This window comes from Phalacrocorax aristotelis, chromosome 1 (assembly GCF_949628215.1).
Source record: "Phalacrocorax aristotelis chromosome 1, bGulAri2.1, whole genome shotgun sequence".
In the NCBI taxonomy this organism is placed as follows: domain Eukaryota; kingdom Metazoa; phylum Chordata; class Aves; order Suliformes; family Phalacrocoracidae; genus Phalacrocorax; species Phalacrocorax aristotelis.
In genome coordinates, this window is record NC_134276.1 from 80,558,503 (window position 1) to 80,576,985 (window position 18,483).

At 36.9% G+C, this 18,483-nt stretch overlaps 1 protein-coding gene across 1 annotated transcript in view; it reads right to left on the bottom strand.

Moving 5' to 3' along the window:
• ANOS1 (anosmin 1) overlaps window positions 1-18,483 on the bottom strand; it is a 150,336-nt gene that overhangs the window by 29,092 nt on the left and 102,761 nt on the right. Inside the window, exons 6-9 of the mRNA XM_075095095.1 lie at window positions 17,721-17,850; window positions 7,957-8,159; window positions 4,942-5,089; window positions 373-522 (exon numbers count right to left, since the gene is read on the bottom strand). Coding sequence (XP_074951196.1) covers window positions 373-522; window positions 4,942-5,089; window positions 7,957-8,159; window positions 17,721-17,850 — 631 coding nt within the window. The remainder of the gene's footprint in view (window positions 1-372; window positions 523-4,941; window positions 5,090-7,956; window positions 8,160-17,720; window positions 17,851-18,483) is intronic.

Sequence of the window (18,483 nt, forward strand, 5' to 3'; positions counted from 1 at the left end):
ACAACATTAATTGCCACAAAAGCTGTTACATAAGACCAAGTTCTGCTTCCCTTCTAAAACATTACAGAAGCAATTTCCACCAAACTAAAAACTATCTTAGCTCTGGGAAGATTCAGTGTCCCAACATGACTGTGATTTTTGGATAGCCAATTCACATAATTCCCCTCTGCCAGACATTTGCACATCCATAACACAAAGAGGAGAGGCAATGTTTCACTCTAACATGAAGGGGAAGGGAAGGAAGCATGGGTATAGGATTTAACTTTGAATGATTGTAGAAGGCTCATTATAGTATATCAATGTTCTGTAACGCTGAGGCAGTTGATGAGAGTTCTTTCTTAGAAAAAATAGCAAAACAAAAATTTTACAAACCTGTCTTCTTCCAGTAGACTTTGACCTGAAGTTGGTTGTCCTGATAGAAAGGAGTTCCAATTTTAAGAAAACGAGTGGGTTTTCTTCTTTGAAATGTTGGGTAAGGATCTACCAGTCCTTTCTGGGGTTTCCCAGCAGATGTCTGTTCCTCTGCAATACACAAAACAATCAGGAATTATTTATTTCAGTACAGTGCCATATAATGACTGTTAACAGTGCTGAAATTCAGAAAATAATACTATCTTTAACCCAAATTATCTTTTTTTGATATCTTACCTAAATGAATTTAATATAAAGAACAAATTGTCCATAATGGTTGAAAAGCATATAATCTGTTTGAAATTCAGTCAAAAAAAAATTCTGGACAGAGAGAGAAAAAAGATAAATATATTTTAATATGAAAATGCTCTTTGAATTTTTAAACTAATAATAAAGAAAGAAAGCGTACTCATATCCCCAAGAACAAGAAATGTTAATGTATTGACTTTTTAAACAGGCATAGTATCTAGCAGTAGTTCTGTATAATCACTCATGGTCTTTATATTTGTGCAGTGTTTGAATATATCCAAAAACCAAGGACAGCATTGAGTGTAACCCACAGAGTGCCACATGTGGTTATTACATCAAAGTACATATAGTCCTTTGGTATGCTATGTAAGAACTCTCTGGTCAGATTAAAGATCTTTCTTGCCCACTTTCCTGTTTCCAACAGTGAACAGTGAATGCTTAGGAAAACATTGTAAGAGCAGAATTAACTTTGAGCAATTCCCTTGGGTTTGCGTGCCTAGCTTCGAACAAGCCCTGGTAATGGGATGTCCTTCATCAAGCATTTCGTCTGCCAACAGTTCATCAACATTTAGCAGGGTTGACAGCATTTCTAGATATTTTAATTTGAAAAGGCAGCAATGCTGATTCAAACTGCATTTTCATTGCACACTTGCAAATATATCAGTTCTGGTTAAAAGGACAGTATTTGCATCAGATTAACAAAAAGAAGCTGTATTTAATTCAATAATACACCTAAATGAAAAGTAAAGATTCTAATAATTAGATGTGTCCAATTATTAACTACATACTTGAGAGAAAGAGGGAAAGACTCAGGTTTCAATAATTACCATGAGTAGCTTGAGCATTGTGCCCTACATGTAGCGTCAGCTGAAACCCACTTGCTTTTTGGCCAAATTCTACTTTGTCAAACCTTTGCTTAATCTGATACAATTTTACTTTTTTTTTTTTTTGCTTGTTTTAAATTAAAGTGAAACTATCAAACTTAAGCAAATTCTTTCTCAAGATAACCATAATGTTTATACTACCTAAAAGGAAATCAAAAAGTGGTAGAGCGAAGTACAAACTGAAATCTATTAGGTATACGTCAATTTAAAGTATTTTAATTTTATTAAATCTCTGCTTTGCCATTCTCTGCCTGCTCCATTTCCAGAAAAATCAGGACACCAATTTAGAATATTTCTATATAAAGATCAAGAAAGAGAGAGTCTTGCTGCATTTCCCAGAACCAAAGCATACAAATAGAGTGAGGCAACATATTTCTTAGTGTGGGGGAATATAATGCCAGAGGGCCAGGGCAAAGCGCACAGAGGTCTGCAGGACTAAATTACTTCAGCGGGTTATGGACTACTCTCTACTCTGACAATAGGAACAGACACCTAAAAAAACAGAGCTTAATTCCACAGAGAGCCGAGCAACTGACAGTGGGACTTTGGCAAAATTGGCATGTTGCTTCTGAAACTACTTCCCAACGGCCATGGAAGTCCCCAGATAAAGAGGGGGCGGGAATGTCATGTCCTAGATAATATCTCAGGCAATATTTTTTTTCTTTTTCATATTTCTCCATCTGCTTCTGAGTATTCTCAAAAGTACCTCAAGCAGGACTGGCTCTGTACCTAACTTCAGTGAGATTCAGAAGATGAGTTTGCATCTCCTCCAGGAGTAGTTTTTATTTGCTTTTCTACGTAAGCTATAATTTAGCTAATTTTTACATATCCAAAAAGGTCCAAATATACCTCTCAGCAGAGCGCTCTGTCCACTAAAATGTGCAATATCAGTGGTTTAGACTCAAAGAATCCTGAAGCCTTTACTTCACGGCTTTAACAGAAAGGATGCTCAGATTTGTCTATAAACCTATTATTGAAGTACTCTACTGTAAAACAAATATGTATTTTAATTCTTGCAGGCACTGTTTTGCAGTTAAAAAGAAAATACAGCTCGTTAACCAAATGGATGTTCATAATTTGAACATAACAGTCAAATACTATATATAAAGTATATGAGAAAACAGAAGTATTGCTCTTAGTGTACCATTACTCTGATTTAAAAACAACCCAATTCATGAACCTTTTAGTCCAAAAAGGTCACCACAGTAAAGTGAAAAAAAGCACAAGGCATTAGAAAGTCTATACTAATTAGGCATTAGTAGATAGCAGACTTTCACAGAAACTACTGATGAACTGTTTTCTGGAGGAAAACAATCAAGGAGAGGGCAGATTATCCAAGCAAAATTGTGGAAGGAATTTAAATGTAGCTGTGATGATGACTGGAAAGAAGTACCACTGGAGTGGACAGAAAATTATGAAAGCACTGAAGTCACACATGAAGTATAGGGTGAATGAACTCCATTTGGTAAAGGATTTCTAAGTAATAAATCATATGTGATCTGCATCAGGTTCTGAGAAATGCACTGTTTTGGAGAGGCAAAAGTGAAACAAAAATCTTCCTCTCCCAACAGAAACTTGTTGGTGATAGAGACCATGAGAGACTGGCCATTGGTGAGACCATGGAGAGCTGATACAGAACTACCAGTGAAAGGGTTTCTCACAGTAAGTATAAAATGGTACCCAAAATGACCCAGTCCAATCTCAATTACTCAGCTTCAGTTTAGAGGGCTTTTGTTATATAGAAAGTCTTTATTTACTATCATGTTTAAAGACCCTGATGATCCAACCTAATGTCAAGACCAGCAATAAAGCCTGACAAACATCAGCTGATTAATAATCTCTGCTTCCAAGAGGGGAAAGTTTATGAAGCTATTCTCACAGTAAAATGAGAGAAAGAAATGCAACAGCTTGCCCAATCTCACTTTGGCTAGGTGTATATAATGACACCTAGAATTTTGTCCCAGTTACCAGGACACAGCTCAGCCTCAGACTCAGGTGAAATCCAGGCACCAGCCTTTTCCTGTGATCTGATGTAAAGTAAACTCAGTTACATGTTCTTTCTCAGAGCTATGACGTAATCTGGTGACACACCAGTCAAGATGGTTGGACTGAAATATAAACACCTTAAAGTTTAGAACTGAGATCCAGAACTTCACAGAAACTTCTAACCAGAAGAGACAAGAAGACCAGGGGGATGATAGAAAGTACAGGTGCAATCTAGGAGAGTCAGTATGGAAAAGGGCAGAACTCTCATATTCACTTACATTGGGCTTCACTGAGTATTTAACCCAAACTTGCCTTATGCACTCACTGTGGAGATTCAAGCTCGTATTCTGATATGGATTTCAAGCAAAGACTCAGTGCATTGAAGAGATGAAAACTTGGCCCTCTGCTGTCTCTTAACATGGACCAAAAAGGTGGTAAAAGTGTGCTTAATATGGGAAAAAAGAAGGATCTTTAGATCTATTTTATCTTCTTGGTACATTAAAATGGGGAGGAACTGTAGATATGAAGGTCTGTCATAGTTAACAACTACTTTAAAATATTTTATGTATATCCAAACTGAATATGCTTGCAGAAGGGTCCAGCAACATCTTATTATCAGAATTTTGCTGCATTGGTTAATCAGAGATACATCAGCAGTTGGGGCAGTAACTTGGTATTGTAATTATACAAATAGCATTTAACTAAGGCTAAGAATCATGGTTTACTTTCAGATTCAGATACACTTTCAATTTTATTACTTAGCATGTGAGGTTTTAAAGGCGATCTTAACAAGAAATAACTTGACTTCTAAAGATCTCAAGATGCTAATTTGAATGTACATCCTATGTGTGCAAGAATTTCTTGAGAATTCATTGCTTGTCAGGCATGGAACATTTTAGATTCCCTAATAGAAGAGCTGATGTTTTATATCAGTTCATAGTAGGTTCATATTTGTGTGGTCCAAGAATCTGAATTAGCGAGCTACTCAAAACAGTTAGGATTTTGAAAAGCATGGCAAGCTAAAAGTTTCCAGTTAAGACAAAGACACAGAAATGGTTTTATTCCAGCCACTGACAAGTATTTTTACCCATATTGCACTTGAAAAATATTAAAATATTAAAATACGCACTTAAAAATATTAACACCACAGTCATGCAAATGCTTCCATTGCCATTGCATTGTTTATTTCAGGTGAGTAGGATGTGAGATAAAGACTTAGGCAAAAACTGTCACCAATTTTTAGATATTAAATTTAACATTAAAGGGTTACTCAACTTCACTGAGACAGGATCATTATGATATGAAACAGAAAGTTTTAAGAATTTTTTTTAATTTGAGAAATAGTATAAAACATTGCAATACCAGATAAAGAAGAGATAAAGCATTCACATGTTTGAAAAAAATTACTCACTATTATTCCTGGTGTCCTGAGTTGTGCTAAAATGGAGAGAAACCTTAGCACTTTTTAGGCGTATCTGACCCCAACGTGTTACTGCCTGCAGCTCTACATTGTAGTTGCTGTTGGGTTGGAGTCCCTCCAGGACCACGTAATTTTGGGCCTGTAATAGAGAAAAATAAATGTACAAAATATTATAGCATTACTGAAACACAGGCCCTTATTAAAAGCAGTCCTGCTATCTTAGGCACACTACTCTCTTGAAATTAGAAAACTCATGTATAAATTTCAACAGAGGAAAATTTCCATTCTTTAAACAATATATTTTATTGGACTCTGTTTTTGTGTGTAATTTTTAAAATACTGTTCTTCTTGATGTTTACATAATTTTGGCAATTACTTGGCAAATACAGACACCTATTGTTTAGGTCAAAACCAAATGATTTTTTTTACAGATAAGAAGATTTCTTCTTATGCCAAATTCTTAAGCCTAAAATTATTCTAGCCAAAGAAGTTTAAACATTTTATTCTCTGATTTCTGTGTTACCAAAGCAACTGAAAACTTCTTCTAGAGATAGTCTGAAGATAGCTAAAATCCAACATTGAGTACATTTGTCAGTATTTTCTACTTCTTTCAACTGTTGAAAACAAAAATGAAAAAAAAAACCAAACAAACCCACCACCAAAATCCCTCATTGGTAAGAACACTTTTCTGCTATAGAATGGAAAGCAGAAAAGTAAAAATGCAGTTCCCATTGTCATGGGAGTGTCTTAAATGGGGAAAAAACAGACTAGGTTTATCATTCTCCAGTCAATAATCCATAAATTAAGGCAAGTCCCATGATATTGCAAAGAAGAGCTAAGGCTTCTCAGTATTCTTACATTTCTAACCTTTTTTAATGTATTTATAGAAGTACCCTTCTAGTCCATATCTCAGACAGAAGACATTACTCCATGTTTTCATTAGAATACTTTGTGCCTCTGAAGTTTGACGGTCAATCAGAGTGAAAAAGATAACCACTTACTGCCATATTTAACACTTCAGGGATTGTTAAAAGCATTTCATATCAATTACTTTTACTTGCTTTGTGCTAAGATATTTATAACATTGACTATAATGCTGACTATAATTAACAGTGTTAGTATTGCAGCCAAATTATTTGAATGTCTACCTGGAATGATTTCATACGGAAATAATTATAAAATTATTCAGACTAGACCACATCTAAAGGTAAAAACTGGCTAAAAAAAAATCTTCAATGATCTTTAAAAAATAAGATTTTTCCACCTTTAATTTATTTTTCTAAGTTTTCTGCAGTTTCAGTTTTTAGACAGAAGAGTTGCTATAATATTCACAGAATCCCAGGATGGTAGAGGTTGGAAGGGACCTCTGGAGATCATCTTGTCCAACCCCCCTGCTTGAGCAGGGACACCTAGACCGTCCAAAGGACCATTGATTAGCAATAGCCTCAGGAGTGTCCTGTGGGGGAAGTCTGAATCTCACTGGCATTGACGTACAGTTTCATGATGTGCTGCAGAAGAAAAAGTACAATGAGCAGGAGTAATACGAAAGATATTCTAAAATCCTGCATTTTCTCTAAAATATGCCTTGGCTCTTCAGGATTTCCCTATATTCACAGTCAGAACTTGGTCCCAATTACTGTAATGGTCTATATTGGATCTGTTTTAACATATTTATACGTAGGATGTACTCTGTGCAAACTGCCAACGTGACATTAAGGATTTAGCTCAATTTTAAAATTCTCTGGGTTTTGTGATTTAAGGACCAGCTTGTGGAGAGAAAGCTCCCCTGTATCTTTAGGCTATAGCCTCTGCCATGAAGATCTCTAGCCAACGGCAGCTTTCCTGAGGAACACAAACTTTTCTACCTAGCACAGTCCAACCTTACTCCTATCTTGCCAAAGTGTTTTTTTTTTAAAGTACATGAAAGAATTTTCTTTCCTATTTGTGTTTACTTAAAAAAAAAAAGTATTTAACTCAAGTAGAAATAAAGAACCAAGTTACCTCAGCCCCTGAAATGACTACATATTTTCTCTGTTTGTGGGGAAACCTCCTTTTCCTGCCTGTCCAGCACAGAGCTGGTGGTGGTGGCTCTGCAGCCTCCAGACCCTGACCACCCACCAATTCCCATGAGAAGGCATGGGTCCAGCATGCTCGCACGGTGGCACCTCTGCTGTGTCCAATCTGCTGTAGATGAACTCAGCACACAGCCTTCATTACCTTTATTTCTCTCAGGGTTTGGTGACTGAGGGACAGAGGGGGAACTATAACCCTCCGGCTGTCATTCATCACAGCGCAAGTGGGCAGCCAGAGCCAAAACACAGTGTTAACATAGACAGGGGACCAAATTCTCGCAATGCGTTTATTAAGAGCACTGAGAATTAAGTTCAGCCTGTTGTCTGTAATTGATTTCTACTAACTAATTTAAAATAGCATGCAATATGCTTAAGGATATCACAAGAGATACCTTTCCAATAAAGCAATATTTCACACATCATTCAAGAAACTCATAGGAGCTTGCTGCTATGGAAATATGTCAGATCTTTCATACAGCAGCTTATTTGAAGAGTTTTGGGTTTGTTTTTTCATTGGACCTATAATGGTTATTCTATATGATGTTGTCACAAGTTCTGTTTGCATAGTGATAGAACAATGTGACAGATAATGTTAGGATTTTTAAATAAAACAAGCACTGTATCTTTAAGAAGCACTAATAAAATAAGCCTTAATTAGAGGACAAACAGCATTTAACTTTCTGTTCATCTCTCCTGCAAAATCTTATAGTATTTACCTGCATTTTAAGGCAGAATTCTACTTCTCTCCCTGAGTTCAGTGGAAGATACAGATTGCGAGATCAAAATTGTCTACGGGGTTGGTCATATTAAAAATTAAGACCACTACTTTACCAGCTGCTGAAATCATGGCAATTTAACACATATTTCATACTTACACTCTATTTTGTGTCAGAAATAAGCCATATTTCTGTCCATTTACTATTTTCTTTCTTACCCCATCAGTAATCTTCCTTCTCTTTTTTTTAGCTGGGATTACATATTTGCTATATGTCCAGCTCCAGAAGACTTTGTAGTGGTGCACTGGGATATCAGGCTCTTCTGGAAGATCCCAGGTAATAATTACATTTACACTGCCATCATTGTTTGCACTGATATTGGCAATTCTGATATTAGAAGGAGCTGGTGGAGCAGACGGATCTGGAATTTAAAGTAAACAAAAAGATATTCTAATGTAAAGATGGTCTTCAATAAGGTAAAGATCATCTTCATCTTATGTATTTACCAGGCATAAACAAACTGGATTCAACACTCAATACACTGAAGAAAATTCAAGCAAAATTTCCCATAAGTGATATGGTTTCTTGTAAATTCTAGAAATTCAGGCTCTCCTGAAATAAAAATATTGTGTTAGCATCTAGTTTTGTCATTATTCTGTGTTGCTGATAGTTCACAAATATGAAGCTTTATCAAAATGTTCTAGACTATCAGTTTTACTTCTGTCGTTCACTAAATACATAGTCAGTATAAAACATTTGGGTTTTACAAGTGGCTTTGTAGAGTCGTCACAGAACTGTACGGTGGAAACACTGAATATTTGTTCAGTGTTGCCAGACAATTCTCAGGTGACAAGATTACGTTCCTACATGTTGAATCTTTCTTCAAAATTATAGCATTGATATCTACCACCATAGGACATAAATACTTCCTTAGAATAAATATAAATAAGATGTAATGATATCTTTTGATGTCATAGAAGTCTATAGGGTTTTTTTCAGAACAACAAAAAGCAACTAGCTACCCCTGTGATTTATTTCCCTTTCTGGTTTAATTTCTGGTCACTATCAACTGAGAGATTATTTCTGCAGCTCTCTCTGTGCTGACCCTAGAGTTAAGGACACCTGATAGTCAGAGGTTCCAATATTGAACCTTTTCCAATACTGAATGTTAGGTCCTCCTTGTGGACCTACTCTATAATACCCTGGCCATGAATAACGTGAATCAATCGAAATTTTGCAACTGAGTTTCTGAAAGTCCAATTTGCTATTTACTATAACTCCTCTTTTTTAATCCTCCGTTTTAACTCCAAACATTGGTGGTAGCCAAACATTGGTGACAAAACATGGAAACTGCAAAAACAGAATTTAAATAAACGTGAACTGTGAGACTCAAAAAAAATTAAAAGTATATCAGGCAGAATAAAGGAAATTCATAGTTATTAAGCCATGTTATGAATCTGTAGCTACAAAAAAACAATCTGACCAGAAAAAAACCATTTTCACATAATTTTTTAGCCAGATGAGCCACCACTTATTTGCCAGAAATAAAACTGGAGGTGTGCAGAGGGGACACCAGGCATTCATTTACCGCACAGTTCACCTACATCTTTTTATAATGGTAAATGAGCTGTTAAATAAACTTTCCAGGCATACTCAGTTCATCAGATAATCCCTATGAGAAACAGTCTCACTGGAAAATTCCATCATTTAGGTCATGCAGACTGACACATTCAGAATTAATAAAGACAACATTTCCTTTTTAAAGATCAGCAGATGTGAAATAATGGCTTATTCCTGTTATTTAACAGGACTCTTGGTTAAATAACAATGGATACTCCTGTTTCCTCACACATGCCATTTTAGTTAAATAGTAATGGATGCTCCTGTTTCCTAACATATATTATTCAACCTAACTTTTGGCTATAAAAGTTACAAAGCAGAATTGAGTTTAAGAATTCTGGAAATTTAACTTAATTTTCAAAATAATGAAAAATCCCTTTTTTTTCTCACTTGTTCTTTTAATCAGCTTGCAAGCCAGTTCCATTTATTTTTTACTGGCTTTGGGGAAGCACTGTCCTTACCCTTATTTCCTTACTTGTGAAGCAGCCAACAACTCCATCTTAAAGTATAGAAAACTATTCATATTGGAGGGGATAAATTTAATATTTATTCCATTAAATGTTTTCTACTGTTCTCTAACACAACTTTTCATTTACTTCTAGAGTTTAATAAAATAGGTAGATATAAAATGAAATTTAGGTACAATAAATCTAAACAGAATCATTATTCATAAATCCAAAATCCTTCATCCACACTGATTTAAAATTTTGGAGGTTTTTTCATGTATGTTTTGTCATGTACATGACAATGTATTATGGCAATAAAACATTTATATCCTGAAGTGCAACATGATCATATCACTGTAGGTGAATTATTCAGGTTATCTCCCAGAAGTACTATGCATCATGTATTATGTATATATAACATATTGGATAGAATTAAAATGTTTCAGAGAATGTCTTCACAAATGGTCAGATATAAGCAAAAACAATTCTAACCATAAAACATGTTTGCCTTCATTCTACATCTATAAAAGACTCTGAGAGTCCTTAAAAAAAATCTAAAAGTTAAATGAAATAGCTCTTCTGGACAAAGTGTACTACATAATTAAAAATATTTTAAAGTTCTATTCACCAATTTTTCATAGGTCTAAAAGCAAATGACCAAATTTACATTCTTCCTTTTCAAATGTTTCTGTCTCCCTAAGAATGCAAGGTAGTGTGTAATTTTCTTTGTAAAAAGATAGCGATTGATCAGAATGAGGTTTTAGATGTCTCAGAATCACAGGAATTTGTTTTTCTTTTAAGGTAACTTCAGACATCCCTGGTTTTCCCAGTAACATAAAGAGAAAAAGAAAATAGTAAGGGAGAACTATGTGCACACCGAAACCAATAGATCATTTCCTCTGACTTCTCTAGCACCAGCATTTCACCCTGTACTTTTAAAAATTGCACTGTTCATTGAAAACACTACTTTATCAGTAGCATTTCTTCTGTGTTCACTAGAAACAGTCCAGTCAGCAGACAAAATGCTGATCCATATTTAAAAGAGAACCTAGTAGTGTTTCTCCTTTGCTATGGGAGAATGTAAACATTGTATTAAAAATCATTGGGTTACTACAGTTAAGGAAAGAAAGAACGTCCTCTTTAAGGGAATATACATCTGAAATAATACAGCAATAGCAGAAACATTTTCCTGAGTGCCCTTTTCTTCAAAGTCTCTCTTTTGCAAGCCTTGGATGCAAATGTCATCCACAAAAATGCCTTTGAACAGGAGGAAGAGTAGTGGTGGCAGCAGCAGAAGACAGAAAGGAATGAGATCTGCAGTTGGCAGACATGAAAAGTCAAGACATTTGAAATTTTCTAGAAGAGGTTTTTTAAAACTAGGAGACTTAGCTGGAGAAAACAATAAAATAGAAGGATGTAAGATGTCAAAGATGAACAAAAATTATTACAGTTTTGCAATTAATCATGTGAAAAAAAACCCTGCCTGATTGTACAGATACAGCAGTAAAATATTTACTGGATTTGGGGTGTATTACTTGAAATATGAAGCCACTTAACCAGCTCAGGATCCATCCCATATTAAGTGTTTCAATACCACTATATAATTTATTAATCTATTTCAGTGACAGTAATCACTATTACAACTGACAGAACTATGATTTTATAAGCCAAAACCCCAAGAATATGAATATTTTCTTTAATTTGAAAGGATTCAGAGTCATCAGCAAAACAAACAGGTGAGAAGGAGTAGCAGCAAGGCAAGATATTGTGATCTCTGTTATTAACAGGAAAAAAAAAACCCTGAATGACCCAAACCCCACCCTCAAAAAAAGAAATCCAACAAAAAAATAGCCAGCAAAAAACCCCAGACCTGTCCAAAGCCCCCTCAAAAAAAAACCACCAAACCCCAAACCCCAAAAACTGCTAAGTATAAGAGTGTGCTCCTCCATAATGCATGCCTGCCAGTTGCCAGATAACAGAATAGGGGTTTTTTTTCTGATTTTTTAAGCCTTTAGTACTGCATTATTGAATGGAAAAGTCATGCTTCTACAAGGTGCTCTGTTATGCTTATGTCTGTGCAGACACTAAAAGCAGTGTATAACTGTGCTGAAATACTTCAAGGTCTAATAACTGGTACTGGATTATAAAGCTTATACACGAGGTGTCTGTTAACCTGACAATGAAGCTAAACTGGCATTCTGCTGACTATAAAGCTAACAGTCTTCATATATCTGTGATCCCTTTGACTGACTGCCCACATGTATAATTCAGATGCACGATCATTAAATTACTGAAACGGAAATTACTGCCAGTTTTTCAAATGTAAAGTTCTGAAATTTTGTATACATTAATTTATCTGAGTGTTAAATCAAATTCTTTGGTTTGTAGAAAGAGTGATGCTAGTTGCAGCTTTTCCTTTGCAGTTTATGCTACAACTCAAATAAAATAAAAGTAATTACATATATATACACACACACACACTAGAATTTGGCACAGACAGCTGTCCTCAAATCTGAAAAAATTCTGGTCTCAGCAGCCTGACAAGTAAATCACTCCTTGCTGCTAGAAATGATAGCTTCATTAGGTCAAGGCTGAAGCTGCTGTTCCAGCACATGGAGTAAGTACTGCATTTATCTGGATAGTATCTGGCTTGAGTATTCCCAAAGGGCTTAAATTCTTGTCTTGCTGGCTACTTAGCCATCACAAGTAAAAGTCTGTCTCCAGTCCCCAAAAGAGAGGATTCCTTGCTGCAAATAAAAGAAAAAAAAAAACAAACCAAACCCTCATATCATCACCATTTCAAAATGCACATCTTCCCACACCCATATTTGTAAACATAGACAGTTTATATTTTACAAAATTCTTTCAATCAATAGGATCTGGAAGCACTTTGCAACGTTAACAAAACAGTATGGGCAAGCTATACACAAGAGTCACATCAAACACTTCTGCAATACATCCACTTTGACTTTAAATGTGGCAGTAATGAAAACAGTAAATGATTTGGAATATATCTCAGAGAAGAAAATAATGACATTGGAACTGGTGGTATTCCCCTTCTAAGCTGCCAAAGTGATAGCAAGTTTGACTCTAAACCCCTTTTTATCAAGCTTTTTTTCCTGACTTTAAATGGATCTCCCACTGCTCTCGTTTAAACATTAGACCTTGCAACTTTAAAAACCTGGTGAAGCTGCTCTACGGACAAGTTTCCAACCATTAAACAATTCCAAAGCATAAGCGGGGGACTGGCTTTGCCCACTGGAAATGGCACACATAAACCAGCTGTGCAACAGTATAAAAAAATCATTGGTCCCAAAGGGGCAACGGAAAGAATTTTATTGCTGGGAGTGGGTGTCTGTTCTGGTTTTACTAACACTCAGTAATGTATGCATGAAATCACATCCAGCATGGTACTTATGTGCTGTGAAAACAATGTTGTCTGCTTCCTTTTGCTTGACAATTTATCCTGTGTGTGCTAGCAACTGCCTTCATGTTGAAGATAAAAACCTTTAGCAGTGGTAGAAGGATCGGATGATTTGGGCTTACTGTGTTCATCTTATAGCCTCTTTTTGTCTCAGAAAATGGCACAGTACCTAACTACAGACCAGCAAGACAATATATTATATGGAAATGCTTGACACTTATCCCTCTAGTTAACTGCAGTCTCTTAGTAATAGAGTTCATTCTCATCACAAATCATAAGAAGCTAGAAAAAAATAGCTCAAAAACTCTTACCCAACTGCAGTAAATTAAAAGTCGTAACACTAGTGCCGAGCAGTTTCTGACCAGTTGGGTTAGGCTATTGGGTGCCTGCTTAATGGAAGAAAAGCACAGGTAGCTTTTCATCCAAGGAAACTCATTTATGGGTTGTAGGAACAGTCCTCTCCTGCTTCTAGAGAAAATGAAGCAGCTTGGAGAGAGCCAGTCAAAATATGAAGGGAAATGTTTGTATCTTTGGGGATCAAAAATGTTCTGCCAGGCATTTGTTAGCTTTATTTATTGCAAATTGTTGCCACTCAGTTGAAGATGAAAAGGAAAGCACAGACAACTGAAAAACCCTGAAAAGTGGAAACCACTGTCAAATTAGCAGAAAGTTTTGATCAATTTTAGCTGACAGTATCAAACTGAAAATCCATGTGCAGAGTTCTACTTCTCAAAAGAACCCACTCTCCAAGGTGCAGTATTCACTTCATCTTGTAGCCACTCTGCTCCAAACAGATAGGTATAGTCTAATCTGTGTTTCTTGTAATTTTGGAATCACATTTTGGCAAAATGAAGCATCACTTCATTTCCTGTGAAGGCCAGACAAATATATGCAAATCCTTCATTTCCTTTACAAAAAAAGAAATAAACAGCATTTAAAAATTCTCTCTGCTTAAGCTCTGAATATTCCATAAATTACCTCAGCTGTGTCACTTTGATTATTTATTATTTACAGATTAATGCCATAAATGAACACATGAGGCAGTGTAAAACAGCTAATAAACCTTCACCTCAAAAGTTTACAGTAAAAGAGCATCAAAAGCTGCAGTAGATAAAACCTCAAAACACAACAACAACAACAAGCAAAATGAAGAATGGTAAGCTGGAATGCTTAATGAAATACTCTTGTTCTCCTGTTTTTGTCTTTTTTGTGACTGGGAAATTAAACTAATTCGGATAATAAAAAGCTTTATTAAGTGATAGAGGAGTTAATGGAAACTACAAAACTCAGAAGACTTAACATTATTTTGAATAAAACAAAACTTTACTTTGCTGTGTCTGCTTAGAGATCATATTTTTTGCATTTTCAAAAAACACAAAATAGTATAAAACAGTATTGTAGCAACCAGACAAAAAGTCTCTCTCCGAGTAGTTACAGCACCAATGTTTTTCAATGTTCTTTTTAACAGCTTAAAATATTTGGTGACAGAGACTTTGTGGTGCCATACTCCTCCCTAGATTCAGATTATATATCATGTTTTTCCTCCTTCAAAGAAAAAACAAACCCAAATAATTTGCTGTTCATTATAACTTATGAGCAATTGGTAAAAGTTCAGCATTTTGTGTGAGAAACTGTCTTAGGAATTGCTGTTATGTTTCTTGATCAAAGCGTTTCTTTTTGAAGAAAACTTCTGTTAAGTCTGATGATAATAATCTTCTCTTGGTCTTGGCACAACAGGGTGAATAGAAACAGTTCAAGAACTAAAGTGAATTTCTGTCCACACTTCACACAAACGTAGCACAGACAGCATCCTTCCAAAGGTGATGTGCCAAAGCCCGCTTTCCTTTTCCAAACTGGAGGTTAAATGTGCCTGTAGGAGCTCAGCAGTGGCCAGTAGATGCTGACACTCAAAAAACTAGACACATCTGAGCAGCAGTTTCTTGCCTCTCTGTCAGGCAGGGGCTGCCACTTCCCACTGATCTCCAAAGTAGTAAATAAATGTCTGTATAACACTATGACTGTTACTGCTGCAAGCACTTACGTGGGGACACGGAGGCTAAGAGATACCAACTGAAGCATCCCAGTATCACTCCTGACAGTCACTACCTAGCAGCATTTTCACCTGCGTCACCTAGTGCTTCTACACATTTCAGCTGGTGAACACAGTATCTTTATAATAACCACTGACAATACCAAAGCCTCTAAAATAGTCAAGTGAGCTGCCAGAGCAGGGTGATTTTGGCTACGAAGCTGCTAGCTAACTGAACTCCTTGCTGTTTGTCTGGCAATTCATGATTCTCTGCCAAGGGCTGGAGTTTAGATTTGAAAATTGTTTTGAGGCTTATAGAAGCCTTCTGAACAACATTGGCTATGTACTTTCTGCCATTATCAACATCCCGTTATTTTGGTTTATCAGGTAAGAATATGCAGAGGTACTACTGGCCCTTGCTGTCCTTGTCACAAAGTCCTAAAAGTGCTCCCTACCTCCACCAGACAGCCATGAGCAGCACTCAAGGAGAGCAAGGGCTTCAGGGGTAGCTGCAGAGACCACAGAAAAAGAGGACTCTGGTATCTAACATGTAATCATTTCAAAACCACAAGCTCCTGAAACACAAATCACTACCAGCTGGGAGCCTATGCTGAAGAAGTATCCCTATGTGCTTATCCTGCTCTCATGCTGTTCTTCAAACACCCACTTTTGGCTGGAGTCAGATACTGGGCTAAAGAGACCTTCAGCATGACTTACCATGGATGTTCTTATATTCATTACCAGTGTAGGTATTTTGAACAATTTACTCCTGTGGCTACCACACTCAGTGGGAGATGAATTTTTTGGAAGGTAACACAAATCCTGCCTAAAAATGTCATGCTCAAGCCAAAACCTCAGAGATACCATGATATACCTTTATGTAATTGCAGTTATAGTGGTTCCAAGCAGAATAGTTGGAAAATCTTTACAAACTCAGTAAAACAACTGACAATGGTCTGACTTTAAAAGAAAGTTGGTGCCAGATTCAGCAACACAGTGCTGTATCTGCTGAAGTGCCACTCATGAAGCAGAGAAAGCTACTGCTGCTGCTGAGTCCTTGCAGTAAGGTCAACACAGCTTGAAGGAACTGTATTTTTGATGTGACTGAAAAGATAGGCTACTTAAGTAAAATAAATTATTAAAATAATACCTCTTTTATACTTGAAAAGGTTTGTGGTCACAGCCCTAATGGGATAGCTATGCTAGCCAACCCTCCTACCACAAATGTGGTTATAGCATGAAAAAAATTATTGAGTCTAATGTATACTTACTCAGTAATTAAACCATCCATACCAGCAAAATCACTTGCATGCCTCTATAGCTGCATCTACAATAAGATTTTTTCTAGGACTGACTATGGTCGAACAGCAAGCTAAAAGCTAGCATGGGAACCAATAGATGGCAACTGCCTGTACTGCAAGATAATTCTATCTGCGGAAGGAGGAGGAAATGTATCCCCCAAAATATGTGTTATATCAGTGTAAAGATTCTGTCACTACTAAAACAAACACAAGTCCTTCTGTTAGAAACTACCTCTATTAGTAGAGTGAAGAGTAATAGAGCTCATTCTTTGGTACTAAAGTCAACTAGCATGGTCTGGCTATGCCCACATTATTGACTGCCTTTAAGAGAGAGTGACCACATCCAGACCATCGGTCTGCTGGGAATAGTCTCTGGCCTGTGCTGACTCCTATACTATGCTGAGAGTCATCCAGGAAAACTCTGCTTCATGTGGGTCAAAGGCACAACCAGGGACAATGCCAGCAACTTCACAGGATGGGAGATCCGTTTCCATCTCCCCCATCCCCCAAGTACCATTTACTGGTACAGAAATAATTTTTGAAGTTATTTTATTACCCAAACCCTTGCAAAACCAGAAATGGCAACAAAAATTCCTACAATACTTTGTGGATTGTCCAGCATGCCTTTCTAATGAACAGAAACATGCTACTTCACATTTATACCCTTTTTATTCTTAAGCTTTTATGATTAGTGCTAGCAAGGGGTAACGTATTAAGGGAGTCTGCAGTTCCATCAAAACAATGCTGCTACAATTATTTAGATACAGGCAACATTTCAATACTCTGCTACACATATGGCAGCAACATATTTCTCATAGCTAAAAAGAAAAATAAGAGAAACCTCTCGGAATAACACACTGAAACCCCAGTTCCTTCATGTTTCATGGTCAAGGTCATGTTGTTTGATACCAACCGTGCGGAAAATGTTTAAAAGGAGGTTTACTCGTTGAGACCCCTCACTGATAAAAGAATAATGACATCTTTAACCTTTAATTCCTTTGCCAACTTCAAACAAATCTCACACCATTTCTAAAGCTGGTGGCAAAACTACCCAAAAGCCCACCTGTTAATAGCCTTCTGCCACAGAAGTAGGCAGATCAGGTTGTGCCCCATGTGTGAGTGAGCGGAAGGTGTGCACCAGACACAGTGAATGAAAACTAACCTTTTGAGGATCGGAAGTGTTTGCTGGGTGCCGTGAAGCCTCTTGTCCCATGCACATTCACAGCTGCCACGCGGAACTGGTACCACCTGCTTGCTCGGATGTCCGGCAGCCGAACCCGCTCCTCCGTAGTCTAGGGGGGAAAAGGTCATGCTTACACTCATTCTGACATGGCTAGTTGTGCTAGCATCTCCCATGCAACACTGGTTAGTCAGGCTAAAGGGTAAGGGATGCACTTCTTTAGTACGCACCAGTATCAGCAGGCTGTGTGCAACCACCTCACCTGACTCTGAGCATCATTCTGCACTGCAAAGCATTTACAGCTGTGAAAAAAATCATATAACCACCCAATTTTACAGTGCCTTGTAGGTCTCTTCTGGAAAAAAGTAACCTTTAGAAAACTGCTGAAGTGTTAAATTCACAAAATTAGTTTTCCAGTTATCACAACCTTCACCAGTGTACAGGGCCTAGCTGTTCAGGTGTTGATGTTTCAGGGAACTCATTGCCCCAGGTCACAGGACTCATTCTCCAATTCTCAGTTCTCAGAGAATTAGGGGTCCAAAATGGCTTCATGAAATCCAGCACTGTGAGAAGCCGCCATTTCTGGTTCATCGGAAACAAAAACCCCTCAGGTAATGAATGTAAGCTTTCTTCAGATCTTTGGCATTTATGTGAAAAAGACACTCACAGCCTTAACTCTTCCCTGCAGACCTTTCTCAGGTCATAGGAGATGACCTTTTCTCCAACAACACCCACTGAGACTGCC